At 38.4% G+C, this 22,611-nt stretch overlaps 2 protein-coding genes across 3 annotated transcripts; both read left to right on the forward strand.

Annotated features, from left to right (window-relative positions):
• Positions 1-6: 6 nt before the first annotated feature.
• On the forward strand, positions 7-5,164 carry LOC133633494 (pyruvate dehydrogenase E1 component subunit alpha, somatic form, mitochondrial-like). 2 transcript variants are annotated; one of them, XM_062026030.1, is made up of 6 exons: positions 7-253; positions 1,958-2,113; positions 4,387-4,458; positions 4,537-4,604; positions 4,762-4,870; positions 4,940-5,164. In XM_062026030.1, exons 1-6 carry the CDS (start codon positions 92-94, stop codon positions 5,102-5,104), a joined length of 732 nt encoding a protein of 243 aa, XP_061882014.1. In that variant the 5' UTR covers positions 7-91; the 3' UTR covers positions 5,105-5,164. The 2 variants fall into 2 exon arrangements, with proteins under 2 accessions (XP_061882014.1, XP_061882013.1); XM_062026029.1 differs by having other exon boundaries at positions 4,387-4,604.
• Positions 5,165-6,394: 1,230 nt separating this feature from the next.
• Positions 6,395-21,149, forward strand: LOC133633495 (peroxiredoxin-4-like). The gene is made up of 7 exons (XM_062026031.1): positions 6,395-6,712; positions 15,210-15,327; positions 15,422-15,538; positions 19,205-19,327; positions 19,413-19,543; positions 19,640-19,674; positions 21,053-21,149. The coding sequence occupies exons 1-7, from the start codon at positions 6,508-6,510 to the stop codon at positions 21,101-21,103; spliced, it is 780 nt and encodes a 259-aa protein (XP_061882015.1). The 5' UTR covers positions 6,395-6,507; the 3' UTR covers positions 21,104-21,149.
• The last annotated feature ends 1,462 nt before the right edge of the window (positions 21,150-22,611 follow it).

A 22,611-nucleotide genomic window follows, 5' to 3' on the forward strand; every position in this document is an offset into this window, starting at 1 on the left:
ATCTGATAAATATAAGGCGAGATTTGTTGCTAAATGATACGACCAGAAAGCAGGAACTGATTACGAAAAGACGTTTTCACCGACAGCTGACATGTTAAGTGTAAGGATTCTCATGCAGAAGGCGGCACAGGAGGACCTAATCTTACATCAGATGGACGTGAAGACCGCGTATCTGCACGCACCCATCGACTGTGAAATCTATTTAGAACAACCACAAGGATACGAGAAAAACTCTAACACTGGTGAAAAACTGGTATGTAAACTGAACAAATCATTGTATAGACTCAAACAGTCGGGCAGAAACTGGAATACAGTGTTACACACCCATTTATGTGAAAATGACTTTGTGCAAAATGAGGTGGATCATTGTGTGTATACAAGAGAAAAATATGGTCAAAAGGTAATACTTATTATTTGGGTAGATGACCTTATTTTAGCTGCTTCAAGTGAAAAATCAATGCAGGATGTAAAAATAATGTTAACTCAGAGATTCAAAATGAAGGATTTGGGAATCCTAAAACATTTCTTAGGAATAGACTTTGAACAAACAAATGGACTAGTCAAAATGTCACAAGAGAGAAATATGAAAAAGGTTTTACAAAGGTTTGATATGGAAAATTGTAAACCAAGAGAAACTCCTTGTGAACCGAAACTTGATTATGCAGAAAATGCTGAAAAGTTGAAACAACCAAGACAGTACAGAGAAGCAGTGGGAAGTTTAATTTACTTATCCACATGCACTCGACCTGACATAAGCTTTGTTGTGAGTAAACTATCTCAACACTTTAATGAACCTACTATGGAACATTAAAATACAGTGAAACATGTATTCAGATACCTAAAAGGTACGATTGCACTCACTAAAAATCCTGTTAACAGACAAAGATGCAAACACATTGATGTGAAATACCACTTCATAAGAGACATTGTTGCTACTGGTAGGGTATTACTGGAATATTGCCCTACAGAACAAATGGTTGCTGATATCCTGACAAAACCAGCTACTAAACATAAGTTGAAATGTTTTTCACAGAATATGTTTGGCATTTTGGGATAAAGACTAGAAGGAGGAATCCTAACAAAACAGGATGATGGAAAATGTTCTTAAAATATTGTTTACAAATTGATTTAAGACAGTGAGCTAATAGCGAGTGGGGGTGTTAAGATTGTATATACCGGTATCTGCGCTCTTACTCTGTGTGTTTATTGTAGAGGTTGGATGTTGTAGCGCATGTTCTCCACTTGGGGCGCTCTGGTGCTGCGTAGTGTTTAACACCGCAGCAGTTGTGTGTTCAACAGAAGAAGAAGAAAATAAAGTATCCTCGGAGAGAGGACGTTGATGATCGAACTCGAAGAAAGTGTCGTTCATGTGCACGCATAAAGAACTCCATTAAGCTCAAACACCTTAACATTTAGAAATAATAGTACCAACTTTTTTTAAATTTTGTTTATTTTTTCCTCCAACATTTGTGGCACTGGCGTGGCGCCCCCTATGGACGGCGCCCTTAGCATTTGCCTATACGGCCTATGCCACGGGCCGGCCCTGGTCGGAGGGGCCGTAGGTGCAAACTGGCAGCCTCACTTCCGTCAGTCTACCCAAGGGCAGCTGTGGCTACAAATGTAGCTTACCACCACCAGGTGTGAATGAATGATGGGTTCCCACTTCTCTGTGAGCGCTCTGAGTATCTAATAATAGAAAAGCGCAATATAAAATCTAATCCATTATTATTATTGTTGTGCAGGTACCATTAAAAATAGCTACTAAATAAATCAAAAGTTACTCAGTACTTTTTTCACTGAATACTTAGTCTTAATCAAATGTTTGGAATGCCTACATAATACTTTTATTTCAGTCAAATTACTCTAAACATTTACTGACACATTAACACTCACAAGTACGAAAATTACTGTATTGTCTTTCGTGTTGGCGTAGATCCTGACCGACTGTTGTCCACAGGGGCAGGTTGCTGAGACCATGAACATGGCAGCTCTCTGGAAGCTGCCCGTCATTTTTGCCTGCGAGAATAACGGGTACGCCAAAGGTACGTCAATGGGCAGATGTACTGTAAACACAGACTTCTACAAGAGGGGGGACGTCATTCCTGGCCTAAGGGTACAGTTCCTATTTCCACCTGGTATTACACATATTGTTGTTCACAGTGGAACCTCTGAGCCCGGACACAGTGATGCTAGTTAACATTTCAATTCGTTCACATTCGGAAACGATAGAGATGGGCGTAGCAGCAATAATAACCAGGTTGTTTATCAGAAGTACCTTTAATTGAGGGGAAATTAAATGCATTAGAGCAGACCTGGGCATTCTGCGGCCCGCGGGCCACATCCGGCCCTTTGTGCGTCCCTGTCCGGCCCGCGTGAGGCCAATTATAAATTACAAAATAAATTTAAAAAGTATCTATGTCGAGTGTGCAATACAACGGTGCTGCTTTTGTTTTGAAAATCGTTATTTGTATTACTTCCGTGTGGACGTATGCGCGTGCGTGATTGTGAGTGAATGTGAACAGCTGCAATCACAAATTACAAAATAAAGTTGAAAAAACATCTATGTCGTGCGCGCAATACAACTTTTTAAAAGTATTATTTATGGGCGTGTGTCCGTGTGTAACCTGCGAGTGAAGGTGCACATGCAGCGACAAGTGATGCACGGTTTACACCCGAGACGCTAAAAAGAGAAAAGTTGATGACAAATGGCGTGTTTTCAACAAGACATGGACTGCCAAGCAACGTTCCCTCTAAGGTGCGCGCCTGCGCAATAGCGCACTGCTCAAGCGTCCGCTGCGCACAGCAAATATATGCCGCGCACCAAATCAAATCCCATCTGAATTCTAAACAAAATAAACATATTTCTTCTATGTAATTTTGCAATGCAACTCTGAGTGACAGTGACAACAAGCGGCCCTAACGGTGTTCGTCAACACCGTTCAATTGAACACCGTTCAATTATTGTAACGTCTATCGAGATGCTTAAGGACAGGAATTATATCGATCACTTTATTGAGCAAAACTGTTTATATTCGGATATAACCACACCAAAAACATGAGTAAAATACTTCTATCTCGAAAAACTAGTCATTTTCTGCCGTATAAACCAGGCCAAAACCAACTTGTCATCTGTCACCAACACGCATACCACTAAACCACTGGTGCGTTTAAGGCCACACAAAAAGTCGGACAACTCAAACACCACACAAAGTTACACTATGACTGCTCAGTCATACGTGTGCTTATTTTACTGTCATTTATTATTAATGTTAATTTATTTATATTAGTCATGGAATGCTGTTACACAAACTATGTTGAAGTATTACTATTATTATTAATTATTATTATTATTATTATTATTTATCTTACGGTATATATAAAAAATAATATTGAGCAAAATTTAATTGAAATATTGTCGATGTGGCCCTCCAGCAGTGCTCGGGTTGCTCATGCGGCCCCCGGTAGAAATTAATTGCCCACCCCTGCATTAGAGGCACTGTTGATTCAATCTCAACAATTTTGTGCAACAAAACATGACATTAGACACTGCTTGTGCAATCATTTTCATCAGTGGATGCAGGTCAAAAGTTCTATTGAAATGTAAAGTATAACAAGAAGTTAAATGTAAATATTAAAACAATAGCAATTTGAACCCATAAGGCATATTTTTCTTCAAAGTTTTGATCCAGTTTTGAGTTGCATCACCCCGGTGACTCTAGAGCAAGGGTGTCAAACGTACGGCCCGAGGGCTGGATCAGGCCTGCGAACAGGTTTTATCCGGCGGGATGAGTTTGCTAAATATAAAAATGAGCCGAAATTTTTTAATGAAAGAAACAGCTGTTCTAGATGTGTCCACTGGATGTCTCAATAGTAATTCTTTGTATCTCTGTAGATGATGCTACATATGTACAAAATAAACCACATGATGTTAGTACATCAGTCGAGGAAAATGATCAAACTACATAAATAACATACTGTAATTTGATTTTGATATAATTTTTTTATCTTGATAGATTGAACATTAACACCAATGACTTGACTGATGAACATTATCACATCATTTATTCAGAAAATATCAATAACGACAAATAAAGATAGAATACTATTAACCGCAACATGTAAGTGTAAAAAAAAACAACATTATGATTTGTACAATTTCAGAATGTGCTTGTTCTATTTTTAAAGAAAAAAACAATCGGAAGTTGTCTTTATTTTTAAGTTATCGTGCCGTGATTTTACCAGTCCGGCCCACTTGGGAGTAGATTTTTCTCCATGTGGCCCCCCATCTAAAATGAGTTTGACACTTCTGCTGTAGAGGTTCTATATGTGACTGATATGCAAAAGCTGCTTGGGGAAAACTGCTTCAACTCATTAATGTGCCTGAAGGTGGATGGGATGGACGTCCTTTGTGTTCGGGAGGCAGCCAGGTTTGCTTCTGACCACTGCAGGTCTGGGAAAGTGAGTTTTCTGTTTAATAAAATGGAACATTTGTCCATGTGTCGATTTATTTCAACATGTCCTTTCCTTGTATCTCAGGGCCCAATCATTATGGAGCTTCAGACCTACCGCTTTTTTGGGCATGCAATTGGTGATACTGAGCACAAGTAAAACTTAAATGACTCAAAAATGTATTATATAATCATAATGATATAGGATATATTTAATAGTAAGCTATGCTTGTTTTAAATACCATGTTATCATGGACAGTTATGACTTATTAATATTAGAGTGCTGTTGTTCAATTGTTGTCTTTATCTCCAGATATCGCACAGCGGATGAGGTGGACGAGGTCCGCAAAGAAAGAGACCCCATTTACCTGCTTGAGGGTCACTTGATTAGAAACAATATAGCCACCATGGAGGAATTGAGGGTAAGCTGCTATCATCTATACTGCAACATAAGAGTTGCACAGGAAACTTCATCTGTCCCCCTCATGCAGGAGATCAATGAGAAAAGTGTAAAGGATGTTGAAGAAGCGGCACAATTTGCCATCCAAAGCCCTGAACCCCTAGTGGAGGAGCTATGTAGCTACATCTACTGCAACAATCCACCATTCAAGATTCGTGGCATCAACCCCTGGACAAAGCTGAAGTCTAGTATGTAGATGTAAAAATCATTCCCTGTATGACTATGGTGCAACAAGACAAAAAAAAGTATGATAATAAAGTGGATACTAAATAATAAAACAAGGGGTATGTGTTAGACCACTGTAAGTTGAACTCCTTTAAGAAAATTCAAGCAAAATATTTAGTTTTTTTCAGAAGCAAGTACAAGACATAAATGACATTAATAACAAAAAAATGTGGGAAAAAATTCAAGTGCATTAATTAACTTCCAGTTTAAAACTGAACTAAAAGAACATATTTATTTACATATATTAGTGCTGTCCAACTATTAATTAATTCATACTTGCCAACCCTCCCGGATTTTCCGGGAGACTCCCGGAATCCAGCGCCTCTCCCGAAAACCTCCTGGAAGAAATTTTCTCCCGGAATTCAGCCGGAGCTGGAGGCCACGCCCCCTCCAGCTCCATGCGGACCTGAGTGGAGACAGCGGCGACAGTCTGTTTTCACGTCTGCTTTCCCACGATACAAACAGCGTGCCTGCCCAATCACGTTATAACTGTAGAATGATCGAGGGCGAGTTCTTGGTTTCTTATGTGGGTTTATTGTTAGGCAGTTTCATTAACATCCTCCCAGTGCGGTAACAACACACAACGACAGCAGTCACGTTTTCGTCTACCGTAAAGCAGTTCGTCTGCCGTAAACAGCAATGTTGTGACACTCTTAAACAGGACAATGCTGCTATCTACTGGATAGCCTCCGGAACACTGAAATTCAAGTATTTATTTTATTTATATGTATAATAAAATAAATATATATATATATATACCTGTATATATGAAATACTCGAGTTGGTGAATTCTAGCTGTAAATATTCCCTCCCCTCTTAACCACGCCCCCCGCCCCGCCCCACCCCCGACCACTACTTAAAGAAGAGCCCAGTATTTGGACATAAATACAACTTTATTGTCAGAATATTCAAACAAGCTAAATTAGATTTTTTAAAATTGAAGATATAAGGGACAATGTGTGTTTTTGTTGGTAAAAAACACAAATGATGGACACATTCGATAAAGACGTGAAAAAAACGCTCAGATTTTGCCCAATATGCCAGTGTTAGCAAAACGGCTATTTTTCATTAATAAAACCCCACATCAACCTAAAAATATAGCATCAATAAAAGTACAATTAAGATAAAAATGTAACAGACATTACAATTGTATTTGATGAATACAATTACTATATCAATAAGGTTAATAAATTCCTAAATGTCCATCATGACATTATCTCCAGCAGGTGGCAGTAACGCAACGTTAACAGCGCAAAAACGCCTTCATTACATCCAAGAAGAAGATCATGTAAACGTCTGGTTTTGGGGTGAAAAGCCTGCCTTCCTTCCCACAGCAGCACACGCACACACCATTGCGCTCTCTGTAGCGACATTATGGAGGCTTTAGTCCACCTCAGCCCGCCGAAGGAGATATTTTGTGCCGCTTTGCTGCTCGTCTTGACGCTCACGTCTGCCGAAGAAGGCGCCCAGCAGCCGAAGAACTCTCAGTGTCACAATTACGCGGGAGGACACGTCTATCCTGGGGAGGCTTTCCGTGTTCCTGTGTCGGATCATTCCCTGCACCTCAGCAAGGCCAAAAGTGAGTCTTTTTACTCTTAACCATGCACGTTAACTGTCTGTGCGCTGGTGCGTCCAAACCACAGGACGATAGAAACGTATTCAATGTTCTATTTACTTCTATGTATTGCTTGGTTGCTATTGCCATAATGAATAAATTGCACATGCATAAAAGTAGCATGTGTCTTTGTAGGACACGTCATTATTTGATTTGCTTATGTCAAAGTTGTACCTCCCCCTCTACTCCATGGAGTAGCAGACACTAAAGGGGCGGGGCTAAACCGGAACATCAGGAAGCAGCACTCTTCTATGAATGTCCAGGTCCTTGTCATCTTAGGGCAACTGAACTGTTTGGTTTGTCTTAGAAGATGTTTTGCCACTCATCCGAGTAGGCTTCATCAGTTCAGATCTAGTCCAGCAGCTGGTGCCAAAACCCCAAATATTTATACTCCAAAAACCAGGGGGGTGTGTCTGGGCAAGAATGGTTTCGCCCTATCGTAGTGAGAAAAACAAACTTTTTTGATGCCAACGAGCTCTGTGTTGTGCTGGCCGTTATCAGAACCCTACAACACAGAGCTGATAATGTTCATACCAGTCCACAGGCCAAAGAGAAAGAGCATAGACAATTGGGAGAAGCCCTCAAAACCTGTGGTTGCCCCAGCTGGTCGTTTGCGAAAAGTGCATCTAGTTCCAGGAATAACAAGAACAGAGTGCATGATGAGGAAAAAGGTAACGGACGCAAAACTATTTTCATTCAATATGTATCAGGTCTATCTGAGAAACTCAGAAGAATTTTAACCAACACAAAATCCCAGTACACTTCAAAACCAGGCAACACCCTGAGACAGAGACTAGTGCATCCTAAAGACCGAACACCCAACACCCACAAAAACAATGGATTGTATTTATGAATGCACCGATTCATATATTGGGGAAACAAAACAACCACTAAGCCGACACATGGCACAGCATAGACGGGCAAACTCTTCAGGCCAAGACTCTGCTGTGTACCTGCACCTCAGGGAGAAACCGCACTCCTTTGAGAACAAAAATGTACAGATTCTGGACAGGGAGGACTGATGGTACGAAAGAGGAGTGAGGGAAGCAATCTATGTCAAAGTTGAAAGACCATCCCTAAACAGAGGTGGTGGTCTGTGACACCACCTGTCTCCCACATACAAAACTGTCCTTTCAACCATTCCTAAAAGACTATGCAATTTAGCCTCCAACGAATAACAGGAGTTAGAAACATTGTGGTCACAGAAGGTAACCAGAATGCTAATTGTGCCATTTGTTTACAACTGAATGGAATGCTTACGTTGGGGATTCCGACTATTTTGGACTGGTAGTCGTCGATCCACAGTGATCGTTGTGCCACACAATACCTCAGTGCTGTCTAGGGGAAATTACACTTCAACGACTGTCGTTGGCTTTGACAGTTAGGATTGTTCGTGCGTTTGTTTTTCTCACTACGATAGGGCAAAACCATCCTTGCCCAGGCACACCCTCCTGGTTTTTGGAGTATGAATATTTAAAAATATAAATATCTAGCCGCTGGACTAGAGCTGACCAATCTAAGTCTATGAGCACGAACTGATAGCTTTCTTGGAGCAGCTGCGAAACATCTTGTAAGACAAGACAAACCAAACAGTCCAGTTCTTCTGGGATCTTGTGTATTAAAAAAAATACTGACAACTACACTGATTATGCTTTCATCTTATTTGTGTATTGTAAGCCATCTATCCATCCATCCATTTTCTACCGCTTGTCCCTTTCGGGGTCGTGTGGGGGCCTGCACTCGGGCGGAAGACCCCCAAAAGGAAAAAACATCCAAAAGTGGAATGCATTGTGATTCTATGGTGGGCCGCGGAAAAAAAATAATTTAGATTTTTCTCTCCAAAATTGCGTTTCGATTTGCGATTTTGACTTTTTATACATAAAAATGCAATAAACTGTGAAGGAAGACATGTTGCTTTTAGAGTGTCAACATATTCTTCTCTCAAGGTGCCTCACATTAGAACAATATGCACCGATTTACTTAAAACAATATTAGGCATTATATACGCAAACAGACTCAGAGTTTTAACATGCTCTTTAACTAAAGATCAAACCAATAACAACTATACAGTGATTATAATGTAATGTAATAATAATATATAATAATAATGTAACTAATCATTTAAAAGTATATAAACCCGTATATCTTGTTATTGTAGAATTGTTTATCATTGTACTGTAAGTAGAAGATAAATACCTTGGTTACCTTAAATTAAAAAAAAATCTAATACATTAAATTAACTAATTTCTGTGAGCAAGCAATTCACTTAAATATTGAACATCTTCAAGATACATTTTTCCCCAGTTGAAAAGCGAGGTCAGGCGTTGTCTTTTTTTGTTGCCATCACGTGATCACAGCACTCTCGCTCGTTCATCCGTGTTGATTGGCTCATATAAATGGGTTATACTTGTATAGCGCTTTTTCTACCTTCAAGGTACTCAAAGCGCTTTGACAGTATTTCCACATTCACCCATTCACACACACATTTACACACTGATGGCGGGAGCTGCCATGCAAGGCGCTAACCAGCAGCCATCAGGAGCAAGGGTGAAGTGTCTTGCCCAAGGACACAACGGACGTGACTAGGATGGTAGAAGGTGGGGATTGAACCCCAGTATCCAGCAACCCTCCGATTGCTGGCCCAGCTACTCTACCAACTTCGCCACGCCACCCCCATATTGCCCATCCAATTTGAAGCTGATATATTACCACAATGGGACATTTAGCTTTGTAATCATATTGTTTTCCTCCTAATTTCTGTTACTTAGCGGAACCTCTCACTGGCGAGTAAGGAGGCTCTTCGTCTGTGCTTCCCGTGTGTGTAAAGCTGGTGCCACGCTCTCCACCCGCCAAGACAAAGTTAGAGATGACTGAAAAGAGGGCTCACTGTGGTCATTTAATTCCACTGTTAAATAAACACGCTCAGGTGCTGGAACAATGCACACGGTGAGACATTTTTCTCTCTGTTTGAAGCGAGAGCCGAACAAACACGAGACTTGGCGAACATGTCTGTCACTCAAATGCCGGTGACAGCAGAAAAAATAAAATACACTTAAACAAAACTCAGCCTCTTGCGGATATTTATCGCACTGATTAAAACCTTGATGTTGATTCAATGTCGATTAATCAGGCAGGCATAGTTGGGATCCCTTTTGACCATTCTCGGGCTATGTTTTCCAGGCAGAGGACTTCCAAACTGATAACCACAACTGTATATCTTGTATAAATGTGTGTTTCGAATTCAATTGGTCTTTTAAAGGTACCACCATGCAATTTTTTCAGGAAATGGACAATATGGCCTAAAATGTATATCGTGACATAACGTAATTTCTGGACTATAAGCCGCACCAGCTAAATTTAGAGGAAAATACAGATTGTTCCATATATAAGCCGCACTCGACTATAAGCCGCAGGGTTTTGATGTGTAATTACCGTAGTATATAGGGGTTCCTGCTACCACGGAGGGGATTGTCGGGACAGAGATGACTGTTTGGGAACGCGAAGCGTCCCATTTATTAACAATACATTTTTCAATCATTCAATCAAACTTTCACATCTTTGACATGGCGAACAGCATTCGTGCAGAGTACAAATAATACAACGGTGCAAAGTAATACAAAGTGCTCGCCTGTACGTTATCAAAATAACCAGCCTACCGGTATATGAAAAGTCAGTCTTTTCCCCTCGTTCTGGTCCCTTGTATAAGCCGCAAGGACCAGAACGAGGGGAAAAAGTAGCGGCTTATAGTCCGGAAATTACGGTATATTGTAGCTTTTTTGATAACTATAAATATCACAATATATTGTTTATCATATAAATGATAATTGAAACATTTAAAGACAAGTTAAAAGGCTCCTAATTTAGCTACTCACGTATGCTGTAACATATTGCATCATTTCCAATTGTTGGCTATCTCATACCTAATCATTTTTGATCACAATTATAATCAGACAAAAACGCAGGATGACAGTGTACCAATATTCAAATAATTTCCTTATTACCTATTATTAGATACAAAATGTATATTAAAGTGCAACGTATTCAACAAAAGCAAATACTATGATTGGCTCCTATTTCCTGAGTTTGTAAACAATAACAAAATAGACAAATTATTTTGTGATAATAAATATATTGATCTAATCTCTGTAGTATCCACCATACCAATACTATACTTGGTATCATTACTGTTGATTTTTGTATCAATGCGCTCCTTTGTTTACATTAAAGAGCTCTAGCTTAGCGGTTAGTATATCCTCCTACGGTTTGTAGTGTAGCATGTTGTTAAGATATTTCTTGTCCTGTAATCCTCCAGTGACAATGATACTTGTAGGAAAAGTAGTTTATTTGCCGCCATGGAAGCGAGGATTAGTGATTTATAAGCAGCTTCGTGCTGTGATTGGACGTTAGCCGCTAACGAGGATGCTACATTGCGTTGAGGACGCCTTCGTTCGCTTGTCGCTGTCAAATATGTGGGACACAGCTAGACGTGTCATCAACGAGAATTTTCACAATACGATGATAGTATTAAGAGTTGTATCGCCGGCCAAATGTAAATCATTTATATTGTATATTGTCTATATCAGTGTTCCCCAACCTTTTTTCCACCAGGGACCGGTTTAATGTATGCATTATTTTCACGGACCGGCTTTCTACGTGTAGATTAGCCTTTGCCCACGATCTGGCACATTAAAATTGTATATACCCATTGATGTGCATTGTCCCATTACAACTACAATGGAGTTGTAATATACATCTATTTACAGCCTTATTGGTGTGTTTAGTGGGACAGGCGAAAGTTAAGTCTGAGAAAATGTGGTAGTTTATAAATTAATTAATATTTCTGTGCGGCCCGGTAGCAAATGCATCACGGACCGGTACCGGTCCCCGGACCGGTGGTTGGGGACCACTGGTCTATATCACGCAACTATAGTGGAGGGAAATTATCTCTCTAATGTTTTATTGTCATGTTACAAAAATATAATTTTTTTCCGCTCCAAACACTTAACTATAAACTAGCTGCTAGCTTAGAATGGTCTTTCGGCTAATAACAGGGGAACCTGACAGAGCCTTGTGATTGGCACAGCAGTGTTAGGTGCGGCTCTCCCTCGTTGGAAGGACAGGTGAATAAACCGGGGCCCTGTTGAAAAGAGCGCCTGTGTGTCGCCGACTGTGTGTATTGCTGATAGAAAGACGTCTTCTAGCAACAGCTAAGCACACAAGCTAGGCATAAGTAATCAGGGGTTTTAATTTAACAATATTGCAGTCTAAAACACCACATTTGTCAATATAAAAAAAGTATGAAATAATTATAGTTGAATATTACTTACAGATACAAAGTATCCAAGACAGAAGCGTATCAGAAAGCAGAGGTGTGGACTCGAGTCACATGACTTGGACTCGAGTCAGACTCGAGTCATGAATTTGATGACTTTAGACTCGACTTGACAAAATGTAAAGAGACTTGCAACTCGACTTAGACTTTAACATTAATGACTTGTGACTTCACTTGGACTTGAGGCTTTTGACTTGACATGACTTGCTACTTTCCCCAAAACCCAAACCTTAAAAAGTTATTTGGGAGCGCTCCGTATCTTTCATTTTATACGTCTGTGTCTATAAGCGTGTGTGCTGCTTGTCAGCGTGTGTGCTGTCAGTACAACAGCCAATCAAATTAAATCTACGTTGTTTTCATCCCACAGCTCTCATCCAATCAAATTGCAGGACAACCACCGAACATGAGTTGTCAAACAATGCGGCAGTGAGAAACAATTATGCCAAAGTTGGTTTCGTTCGGGTATAAAAACTACGACTTGGTCAACAAAAAACGAATTGCCGTATGCAAATCACGCAGTTGGAATATTACAGACGGAGACGCAACAACTTCCAACTTCGTTCGACATTTGAAGTTGCACAAAGAAGGGTAAGTTTTGAATGTAAGATAACGTTTATTGGCTAAGTAACATGACTTTTGTTTGCTGTGTAGTTAAATCAGTGAGGCTGTAGACTCACTGCTAACGTTATAACCATAGACATCTTATAAGGGTACGCAGCATCGAGCGCTACTGTCTACTGGCGCAGACGAGACGCGGGGCTGCCATCTTGGAGTGGTGATCCGCTCCACTCAGTGCAATTCATTTGGCAGGAGCGATGAACTGTCAGCAAATTTAATTCATCTTACCTCACTGAATACCACTGATTTTCACGCGTTTTTTTTGTCATACGTGTAGCTATGATAACAGACACATGTTTTGGCGTTTTTATTATTCATAGTTTGCTTAACAGTAATATAATATTCTTATATGCTATAAATGACCAGACGTCCGAGATCAAAACTGGGAATATAATCCCAGAGAAGGGGGAAAAAAACGGTCAGCTATTTTTAAATTGAAGAAACAATATGATTAGATTATATATACATGCGTATATCCTACATAAACAATGTATGAATACATTAGATATCTATATATTTTAGGGACCTATAGACTGTAACTCTGTTGCTGCAGCAGCAGAGAGTTTATTCTGTCTTGACACTTTGTATTGATATTTTGTATTACATTCTTCCCTTAAATGATAATGTTTACAGTGATTGTTTTATATCTATTTTTTATGTATGTCGCTTTGGATAAAAGCGTCTGCCAAATACTTAAACATATATAAACACCTGAAAGTCTTTATATCAGCTAAAACCACCAATCTGTTTCACTGGATTCAGAATAAAACCAAATGCTGTCTTACCCAACAATGTTAGTATTTGAATATTGTTACTTGAAGACTTATTCCTGGTTACAATTATACTGTTAAGAAAGTATTGTCTTATACTTTGCCTAAAATGAGAATGCATCATAATCAGTGGCGGCTGGTGAATTTTGTTTTAGGTGGAGCTGAAAGTTTGTAAACCAAACCCCTGTAGGGGTGTCATCCTCCCCCAGAAGATTTCTTTGTGATTCTCACATACAAATATTGAAGATCTTTGCTCCTTCTCAACTTTGTGGTAATGTTATTTTCATAAAATACAACCAATAGTATGTTAATGCTTGTTTTTGCAAATGTGTTTATTCTGTAAAGGAATGAGTTAAATGTTTAAAATTGTTTAAACTATTAAAATGACTGGTTAATAGTGCTATTATGAATTGCAATGTCAGCACCATTTTTTTTCCTGCAATTTCAAATGCACTTGTTTTAATAAATAAATACAGCGTTTTAAAAGCATACACAATCTGTGTAAAAATATTAGTCTGTGGTTAAAAGGACTTGAAAGGACTCGAAACTCAAAATGCAGGACTTGGGACTTGACTTGAGACTTTCTAGTCTTGACTTTGGACTTGACTCGGGACTTGCCTGTCTTGACTCGGGACTTGACTCGAGACTTGAGGGCAAAGACTTGAGACTTACTTGTGACTTGCAAAGCAATGACTTGGTCCCACCTCTGTCAGAAAGTATCCAGAAAAACGTGTCAATTTACCATGTCATGATCCTAACTTAATAAATTATTGTGACCACTAGGTGTCGCCAAAAACACTCCACTTCAATTTAAGACAGCATAAGTCCATTCCAAATGGTTAATAATAAATTGGTTAGTGTTTTTCCATAGCTACCATTGTTCTCTGTTTGACTAATTTCACTTGATCAGGCCTCTTCTAACATTTCATACTACAAAATAAAAGTATGTTAAGTTAAAGTTAAGTACCAATGATTGTCACACACACACTAGGTGTGGCAAGATTATTCTCTGCATTTGACCCATCACCCTTGATCAACAATGATTCCTACTGATATCACATCGGAATATTATCAGTATAGGAACATACTCAGGGCTCTAATATCGGTATCGTTTCAATAGTTAAAAAGTGTCATAACGTGGACTGTGAGGGTTTTGTTTTCCCGAGATGCAAGAATTGGAGCGGACGTGGCATGAAGCTAAAAACATAATTTAATTTTACTATAACAAAAAGAACAAACTAAAGGCGCGCACAAGGCGGAAGTACAAACTTGGCTAAGAAAACAAAACTAGCACTTGGGCAAAAACTATGAACATGAAATAAATAACACTTGCTAACTGTGACATGAATAAACAAACACTTACTTGAAAAGCATGGAACTATGGCATGGAACACGTAATCAATGGAGTAACAGCAGGGATAATGGAGTTAATGTAGCCAGGCCGACCAACAGAAAAAGACAGGCTTTAAATAACAGTGACATGATTGGTGACAGGTTTGTGAGTCCTAACGTGGAACAGGTAAAACTAATGGGTAATCATGGAAACAAGACAAGGGAGTGAAAAAGCTGGAACTATGTGACCAAAAACCAAACAGGACATAACTCAAACAAAATATGATCAAAAGACATGACAAAAAGTTGTATCGGAACACCCTTACTGCACATTTTTGCTTAACACAGACCAAAGTTGTCATGTATTTGTAGCAGTATGAGAAATCTAAATATTTTATGCATTCTCCAGTTTCAAAGCCTGCTCCACTCTGGGAAGGAACAGCAGTTATCAATGGTGAATTCAAGGAGCTGAAGCTCTCAGACTACAGAGGAAAATATCTGGTCTTTTTCTTCTATCCTCTCGACTTGTGAGTGAGCTCAGACACAAAAACAACTTCATGGATGTAAGTGACGGAACTTTAAAAAAAAATATATATATTTTGTCTCAATCTTTTTTCCCAGCACATTTGTCTGCCCTACTGAGATCATTGCCTTCAGCGATCGCATGCACGAGTTTAAGGCCATCAACACGGAGGTGGTCGCCTGCTCGGTGGACTCCCAGTTCACTCACCTGGCCTGGTAACCTGACATGATGTTGAATTTAGTTTGTTGGGAAAATACAGTGGGACCTTGATTTACAAAACCCTTCTATTTGTGAACTTTTGGATCCAGTCACATGTTCAGTTGTTATCAAATAGAAAGTTGATCCACCACATCCTTGTTATGTTTGTTTGGTATACAGTACTATATATCACTTTATATTGTCTACAAAGTGTACAAAGCTTCACAAAAATATGGGTTTTTGTCGAAGTTGGAACCCATTATTCATGTTTACAATGTTTCTTATGAGGAACTCTGCTTCACTATACAAACGTTTCCACTTACGAACCTTCTTCAAGAACCAAGTTGGTAAATCAAGGTTTCATTGTACATTTTACTTCATGGCAGCAATCAGTAGAGGGCACAATTTAATGAAGTATCACACTCAGGGCCTGCTCTAGGCTTTTTGTGGCTACAAACAAAGTTTGTGGCCCCATGTCAGTAGAATCCTGGGTGGCACACTCCATGATTTGAAAGCCCACAAAATGTACATGTTTCACCAATAATGTTTTTCATCAAGCCTTCAAACCAGTCATTAGGCCTTTGAGAAGGGGCTAAAGGCTCCCTAAATAACCTTAAACCCCCCTAAATTATTTGATGTTTTGTTTAGGTATTTTTAATTTTTTTTACAAAAAAGTGCAAACAAATTGAATTTAAAGTAGCAAAAATGTGCATTTTAACAATAATATAACTACTAATAATATAACTACGGTAGTCATTATTTAATTAGATATGAATGAGTAAAAATGCTAATGAAAATAACTTTTTCTCAGTGGATAATAATCATCATAATTCATAATTATTATGATGATTATTATTACTATCATAATAATATTAGTGCAGCCTTTGTCTTTGAAACATAGTGACGTCTGTTTCGATCTTCAATCAAGGGTACTTGAACGTACTACACTGATGTGCTATAAGATATAAAAGTAAAACGTAAACAAAACTGTCCGTGTTTGTAGAGTGAAGTATTCGACGCAGATTTGATTGTTTGCCGTTGCCAAGAAGGCCATCTTACAAGGGTGTGTAGGTACTCTTACATTTTATTATGACTTGTATCTGAACTTTATTACTGTCTTTTATAACTGGACGGATTTAAATGAAAGAAAGAAATCTTGAAATCTTTACAAAAGCCCTGGCCTTGATCAGGCCTTCCCTAAACAACCGCATATGCCACGGGATGACCCTGATTGCAATATACTACGGTAAATCCTTGAACAAAGTGATGTTCCACATACCAGAGATCAGTGTTTCCCATAAACTGCCAAGATACCTGTGGCGGTGGGGGCGTGGCTCTGGGCGTGACTATGGGCGTGGTCACCATGACATCATCGAGTAATTTGCATAATTTACTACAATGATTTGATTTTCTCTAAAAAGGCTAAAAAAAAATTATACTTACTAATTAATAATAACAGTTTTGTTTTAAACGTCCATCCATCTATCCATTTTACAATATAATTACAACACTTTATGTACATATTTATATACAGATTTGAACAATAAGTTATTCACTGAAATATATTTATTAATTGTGGTTCTTACAAAAAATATATCTTATATAAAATAAAAGCTAAAATGTCTCAAAGCTCTGCCCCTTTAATTAGTGCATACTAAATAATTTAACTTTAGCCTACCACTACAACCATATTATTTACCAGCAACATAAAGTGAAACAGAGGCAGAGGTGTCCTGCCACAGTCAGTAACAAATAAACAGAAAACAGTAGTGGTGGTAGATAGACACAGAGCTTCATCAAACATCGGATCCACTGAACAAAGAGCTCCAAAAATCTTGAACTTTAGACTGCCATCAGTTTTACTCCCTACACTTAACCATGTGTTTCCTACTGCCTGCAGACTTTGCACCCTTTGTTATATACACATGTTGTGTTTTTAATATAAATACATTTAATAAAGTCAAATACAAATAAGGCAACAAGAGAAGCATCCTACACTTCTCTTTTGTAAAGTAAATCTGAACAGCCGATATGGGCATCTACATCAACTGTATGATTCGCCTGAGAAGCTGGAGAGGGGGAAAAAAAAAAAAAAGTTTTTTTTTTAAATTTTTTATTTGTGGAGGACGTAATTCTTTCGTGGCGGGCCGCCACAAATAAATGAATGTGTGGGAAACCCTGAGAGATAGCTTGTCAGTATTCCTGCATCCTGGTAACTTTCCATCGATTGTTTTGGAAATATTCACTTATTGAAGTTCATGGATTTAACAGTGTTGTTTGAATATGAAAGTCATTACTAAACAGTAAACACAAATACTTAAAATATTAATGCATTTTTTTATTTTATCAAAATAATTGCATGCATAGGATATTAATCAAATTTTTTATATATTTATCTTTTAAATGTATTGCATGTTTTACCTTAATATTTCAATCTATATATACCCTTGCAGCACAGATTATCATATATTTAATCTTCTTATTCACAATTTTGCAGATGTCCATTATATTTCTGTTAAGTCTTGTAAATCCCCAAGGCGTGGCGAAGTTGGTAGAGTGGCTGTGCCAGCAATCGGAGTGTTGCTGGTTACTGGGGTTCAATCCCCACCTTCTACCATCCTAGTCACGTCCGTTGTGTCCTTGGGCAAGACACTTCACCCTTTGCCTCTGATGGCTGCTGGTTAGCGCCTTGCATGTGTGTGTGAATGGGTAAATGTGGAAATACTGTCAAAGCGCTTTGAGTACCTTGAAGGTAGAAAAGCGCTATACAAGTATAACCCATTTATTTATTTATTTATATAGTACAGTGGTATTTCAGCTGTGGGCCTGGTTGACAAGACTCTGCTACATTGCGTGGACATCGGGGGCGGTGCATCTGGATTGGCAGACCGGGGTGGTGGTTCCTCTCTTCAAGAAGGGGAACCAGAGGATGTGTTCCCATACTTGTCAACCCTCCCGATTTTCCCGGTAGACTTCCGAAATTCAGTGCCCCACCCTAAAATCTACTGGGGCAACCATTCTCCCGAATTTCTCCCGATTTCCACCTGGTTAACAATTTTGGGGGCGTGTCTTAAAAAGCACTGCCTTTAACGTCCTCCACAACCTGTCGTCAAGGTCCGCTTTTCCTCCATACAAACAGCGTGCCGGCCCGGTCACATAATATACGCGGTTTTAACACACACACACACACACAAGTGAATGCAAGGCATACTTGATCAACAGACATACAGGTCACACTGAGGGTGGCCGTATAAACAACTTTAACACTGTTACAAATATGCGCCACACTGTGAACCCACACCAAACAAAAATGACAAACACATTTCGGGAGAACATGCGCGCCATAACACAACATAAACACAACAGAACAAATACCCAGAACACCTTGCAGCACTGACTCTTCCAGGACGCTACAATATACACTCCCCGAAAGTAAAGGGCAAAGTGTGGCATACGAAAACCAAATTGCAATACCACCAGTATTTTTTTGAATTATTCTGAATGTGCTATCTGGATCAGATAAGGAATTATTTTTGACAACTTTTTTCTATTAAATATGCATGATTATGTCATGCTGCTGGATGTTGTATGTCCATTTATTCCTGCTCAATCTTATTGTTTTGAGTAAACACAGCATTGAAATATTTATTGACATTGATTGTGCTAATATTTTCCTTTATCAGGATCAATACACCCAGGAAACAGGGAGGTCTGGGACAAATGAAAATCCCTCTCTTGTCTGACGTCACTCACCAGATTTCCAAAGACTATGGAGTCTACCTGGAGGATCAGGGCCACACGCTGAGGTACAGTAGCTGGAGATGAACAGAGCTGAAGCGGTTTAGATGTTTCTACCTATGTCCTTCCTTCACATGTGTTGATGTGCTTCAGGGGACTCTTCATCATTGATGACAAAGGCACCCTGAGGCAGATCACTATGAACGATCTACCAGTTGGACGCTCCGTGGACGAGACACTGCGGCTGGTTCAAGCGTTTCAGTACACCGACAAACACGGAGAAGGTACCATTAGCTCACCTTTAGTAGCTGTTGGATTACTCATGATTCATGCTGTTGTTTTCTTAATGCTCTAACTGGAATTAAAATAAACTTTTTCAGTGTGCCCAGCAGGATGGAAGCCAGGCAGTGACACAGTGAGTTCATGACTGATCATTTAACTTCCCAATACAGTGGAACCTCAATTTACATATTTAATTGGTTCTTGAACAGAGTTAGTAAATAGAAACGTTTGTATAGTGAAGCAGAGTTTCCCATAACAAACAATTTAAACATGAATAATGGGTTCAAGCACCGACAAAAGTCAATTTTTTAGTAAAAGTTCGTACATTTTGAACACAGTATAAAGCGCTATACAGTACGGTGTTTTAAACAAACATAACAAGAGGGTGAATCGATCAACTTTCTATTTAATAATAAAGTCAAAACAACAAGCTGAACTGTCATCCTCGCCTGCAGCTGCCCTGCCAACACGCACACACACTGTCTCTAGCCATGTGATGCACTCTGTTTCAAATCCGAAAACTCCTTACTTTTAACACCCAGGATATTACAATGATTTAAAATTAAAATAAAATCCACTTTAATTTCAGTTAATCTTCTTGATGTGCACTGGAAGGGATGGGGGAGCAGTGTCGACACCGCTGTAGATGCTTCCTGACAGTTTAAAACCACACACCGCTTGTCCAGTGCTTTCTTTTGACTCTTATTGAGATTGCAAAACTAGAATAATGTTGTTAATTGGCTAAAAAACACTTTAAAAGCAGTCAAAGTAGCATAGCAGCTAATAACAGCGCTGCTGTGCTGACTGAATGAGCACCAGTTATCGATCAGCCCACCCACAATGGATATGCTGCCGGGCATAAAATGGGTGGATGAAACGTTCGTACACAGAGAAAAGGTTTATACACCAAAGTATAGTTTCATTCTGTCTGTGGTTCGTAAATGGAAAAGTTTGTACATGGAAAGGTTCCGAAGTTCCATTGTATCTGTAAAACATACACAGTGTTAGTGTAAATGTATGCATTATAATTCATCACATACAGTCATATACTATCTTACACTACTACTACTGCGGAGAACTCTGCTCTAGTTGGTTATACTTCAAGAAACATATTTACGTCTAGAAAAACTATACAATACTTCCTCCTGTTCATGTCTTTATTTATCCATCCATCCATTTTCTACCGCTTGTCCCTTTTTGGGGTCGCGGGGGGTGCTGGAGCCTATCTCAGCTGCATTCGGGCGGTAGGCGGGGTACACCCTGGACATTAAATAATCGATTAAGAAATTGGGGGGGAAAATATTTGCAAAAGTAGCCACGCTTGGATCAAAATCTAAATTTAATTGGTTCTCCTTTGGCTAAAGCCTCGCCTTTTCATATTTTTTGTGGACATTTGTTTTTTAGTTTTTGCATTATCTTTACTAAAAAAAAGAAGAAAAAAAAAGAGTAATTTTAAACCTTAACTGTTTTATGACATGACTGGCCTTAATTTTTTTCATTCTATCCCGCAGATCATTCCTGACCCTTCAGGCAAGCTGAAGTATTTTGATAAACTGAACTGAAGGTGAAAAAAAAGAAAATTCAAATAAATTGTGTTTTCATAAATACTCCCAACTTGTCAATGTTTTTGTGATATTGAGTTATTCTCATGTGAGAATAACTTCCAAACAACATATTGACTTATAAGTAAATAGTGTTCAAGAAACCCATTTGGATAAATAAATACAAATATATACATTTTGTAAGAAGAATAAAAAGAATGGTATACTATTTAAAAATGTTTTTGTGCATTAATTATTAGTATTAACTTGGGCTGTCAAAAATAACAAGTTAACTCATGCAATTAATCACAAAAAATGATCACATTAAACATTAGGGGTGTGGGGAAAAATCTATTTGAATTTGAATCGCGATTCTCACGTTGTGCGATTCAGAATCGATTCTCATTTTTAAAAAATCGATTTTTTAAATTTTTTATTTATTTAATTTTTTATTTTTTAATTAATCAATCCAACAAAACAATACACAGCAATACCATAACAATGCAATCCAATTCCAAAACCAAACCCGACCCAGCAACACTCAAAACTGCAATTGAGAGGAGACACAAACACGACACAGAACAATCCAAAAGTAGTGAAACAAAAATGAATATGATCAACAACAGTATCAATATTAGTAACAATTTCAACATAGCAGTGATTAAATCCCTCATTGACATTATCATTAGACATTTATAAAAAAATTTAAAAAAAAAACAATAGTGTCACAGTGGCTTACACTTGCATCGCATCTCATAAGCTTGACAACACACTGTGTCCAATATTTTCACAAAGATAAAAAGTCATATTTTTGGTTCATTTAATAGTTAAAACAAATTTACATTATTGCAATCAGTTGATAAAACATTTTCCTTTATAATTATAAAAGCTTTTTACAAAAATCTACTACTCTGCTTGCATGTCAGCAGACTGGGGTAGATCCTGCTGAAATCCTATGTATTGAATGAATAGAGAATCGTTTTGAATCGGGAAAATATCGTTTTGAATCGAAAAAAATCGATTTTGAATCGAATCGTGACCCCAAGAATCGATATTGAATCGAATCATGGGACACCCAAAGATTCGCAGCCCTATTAAACATGTACTGTATATTCGCAGATTAATCACACAATTTATTTTGAGTGCCCATGCTCCTCTACTTGAACTGCAGACAACTACCTGAAAGGTGTGTTTATTGTACAGTCAGTGATCAGGTCAATGCATACGACATAACAAACCTTTACAGTTGCCAGGTTTTTAACAAATAAGTGATGTACATTCAAGTGAAACATTTATTAAATTTTCCTGTATGACATCCAAATAGCATTTGTGTCCAAATATTGGGGTCTATTTTTAGTTAATTTAAATGATGCAATTATAACCAGTGATTAATCATAATTAATACAAATTAATTAAACAATCATTTGACACCATGACTATTAAGATTTATTTTTGTCATCTTTACATTATGCCGGTTTTGCTTTTTTTCCACCATTTTTGCTCAGGTTTTTTAAAATATATTTCGGGGG

The sequence above is a fragment of the Entelurus aequoreus genome, linkage group LG18 (genome assembly GCF_033978785.1).
Source record: "Entelurus aequoreus isolate RoL-2023_Sb linkage group LG18, RoL_Eaeq_v1.1, whole genome shotgun sequence".
NCBI lineage: Eukaryota > Metazoa > Chordata > Actinopteri > Syngnathiformes > Syngnathidae > Entelurus > Entelurus aequoreus.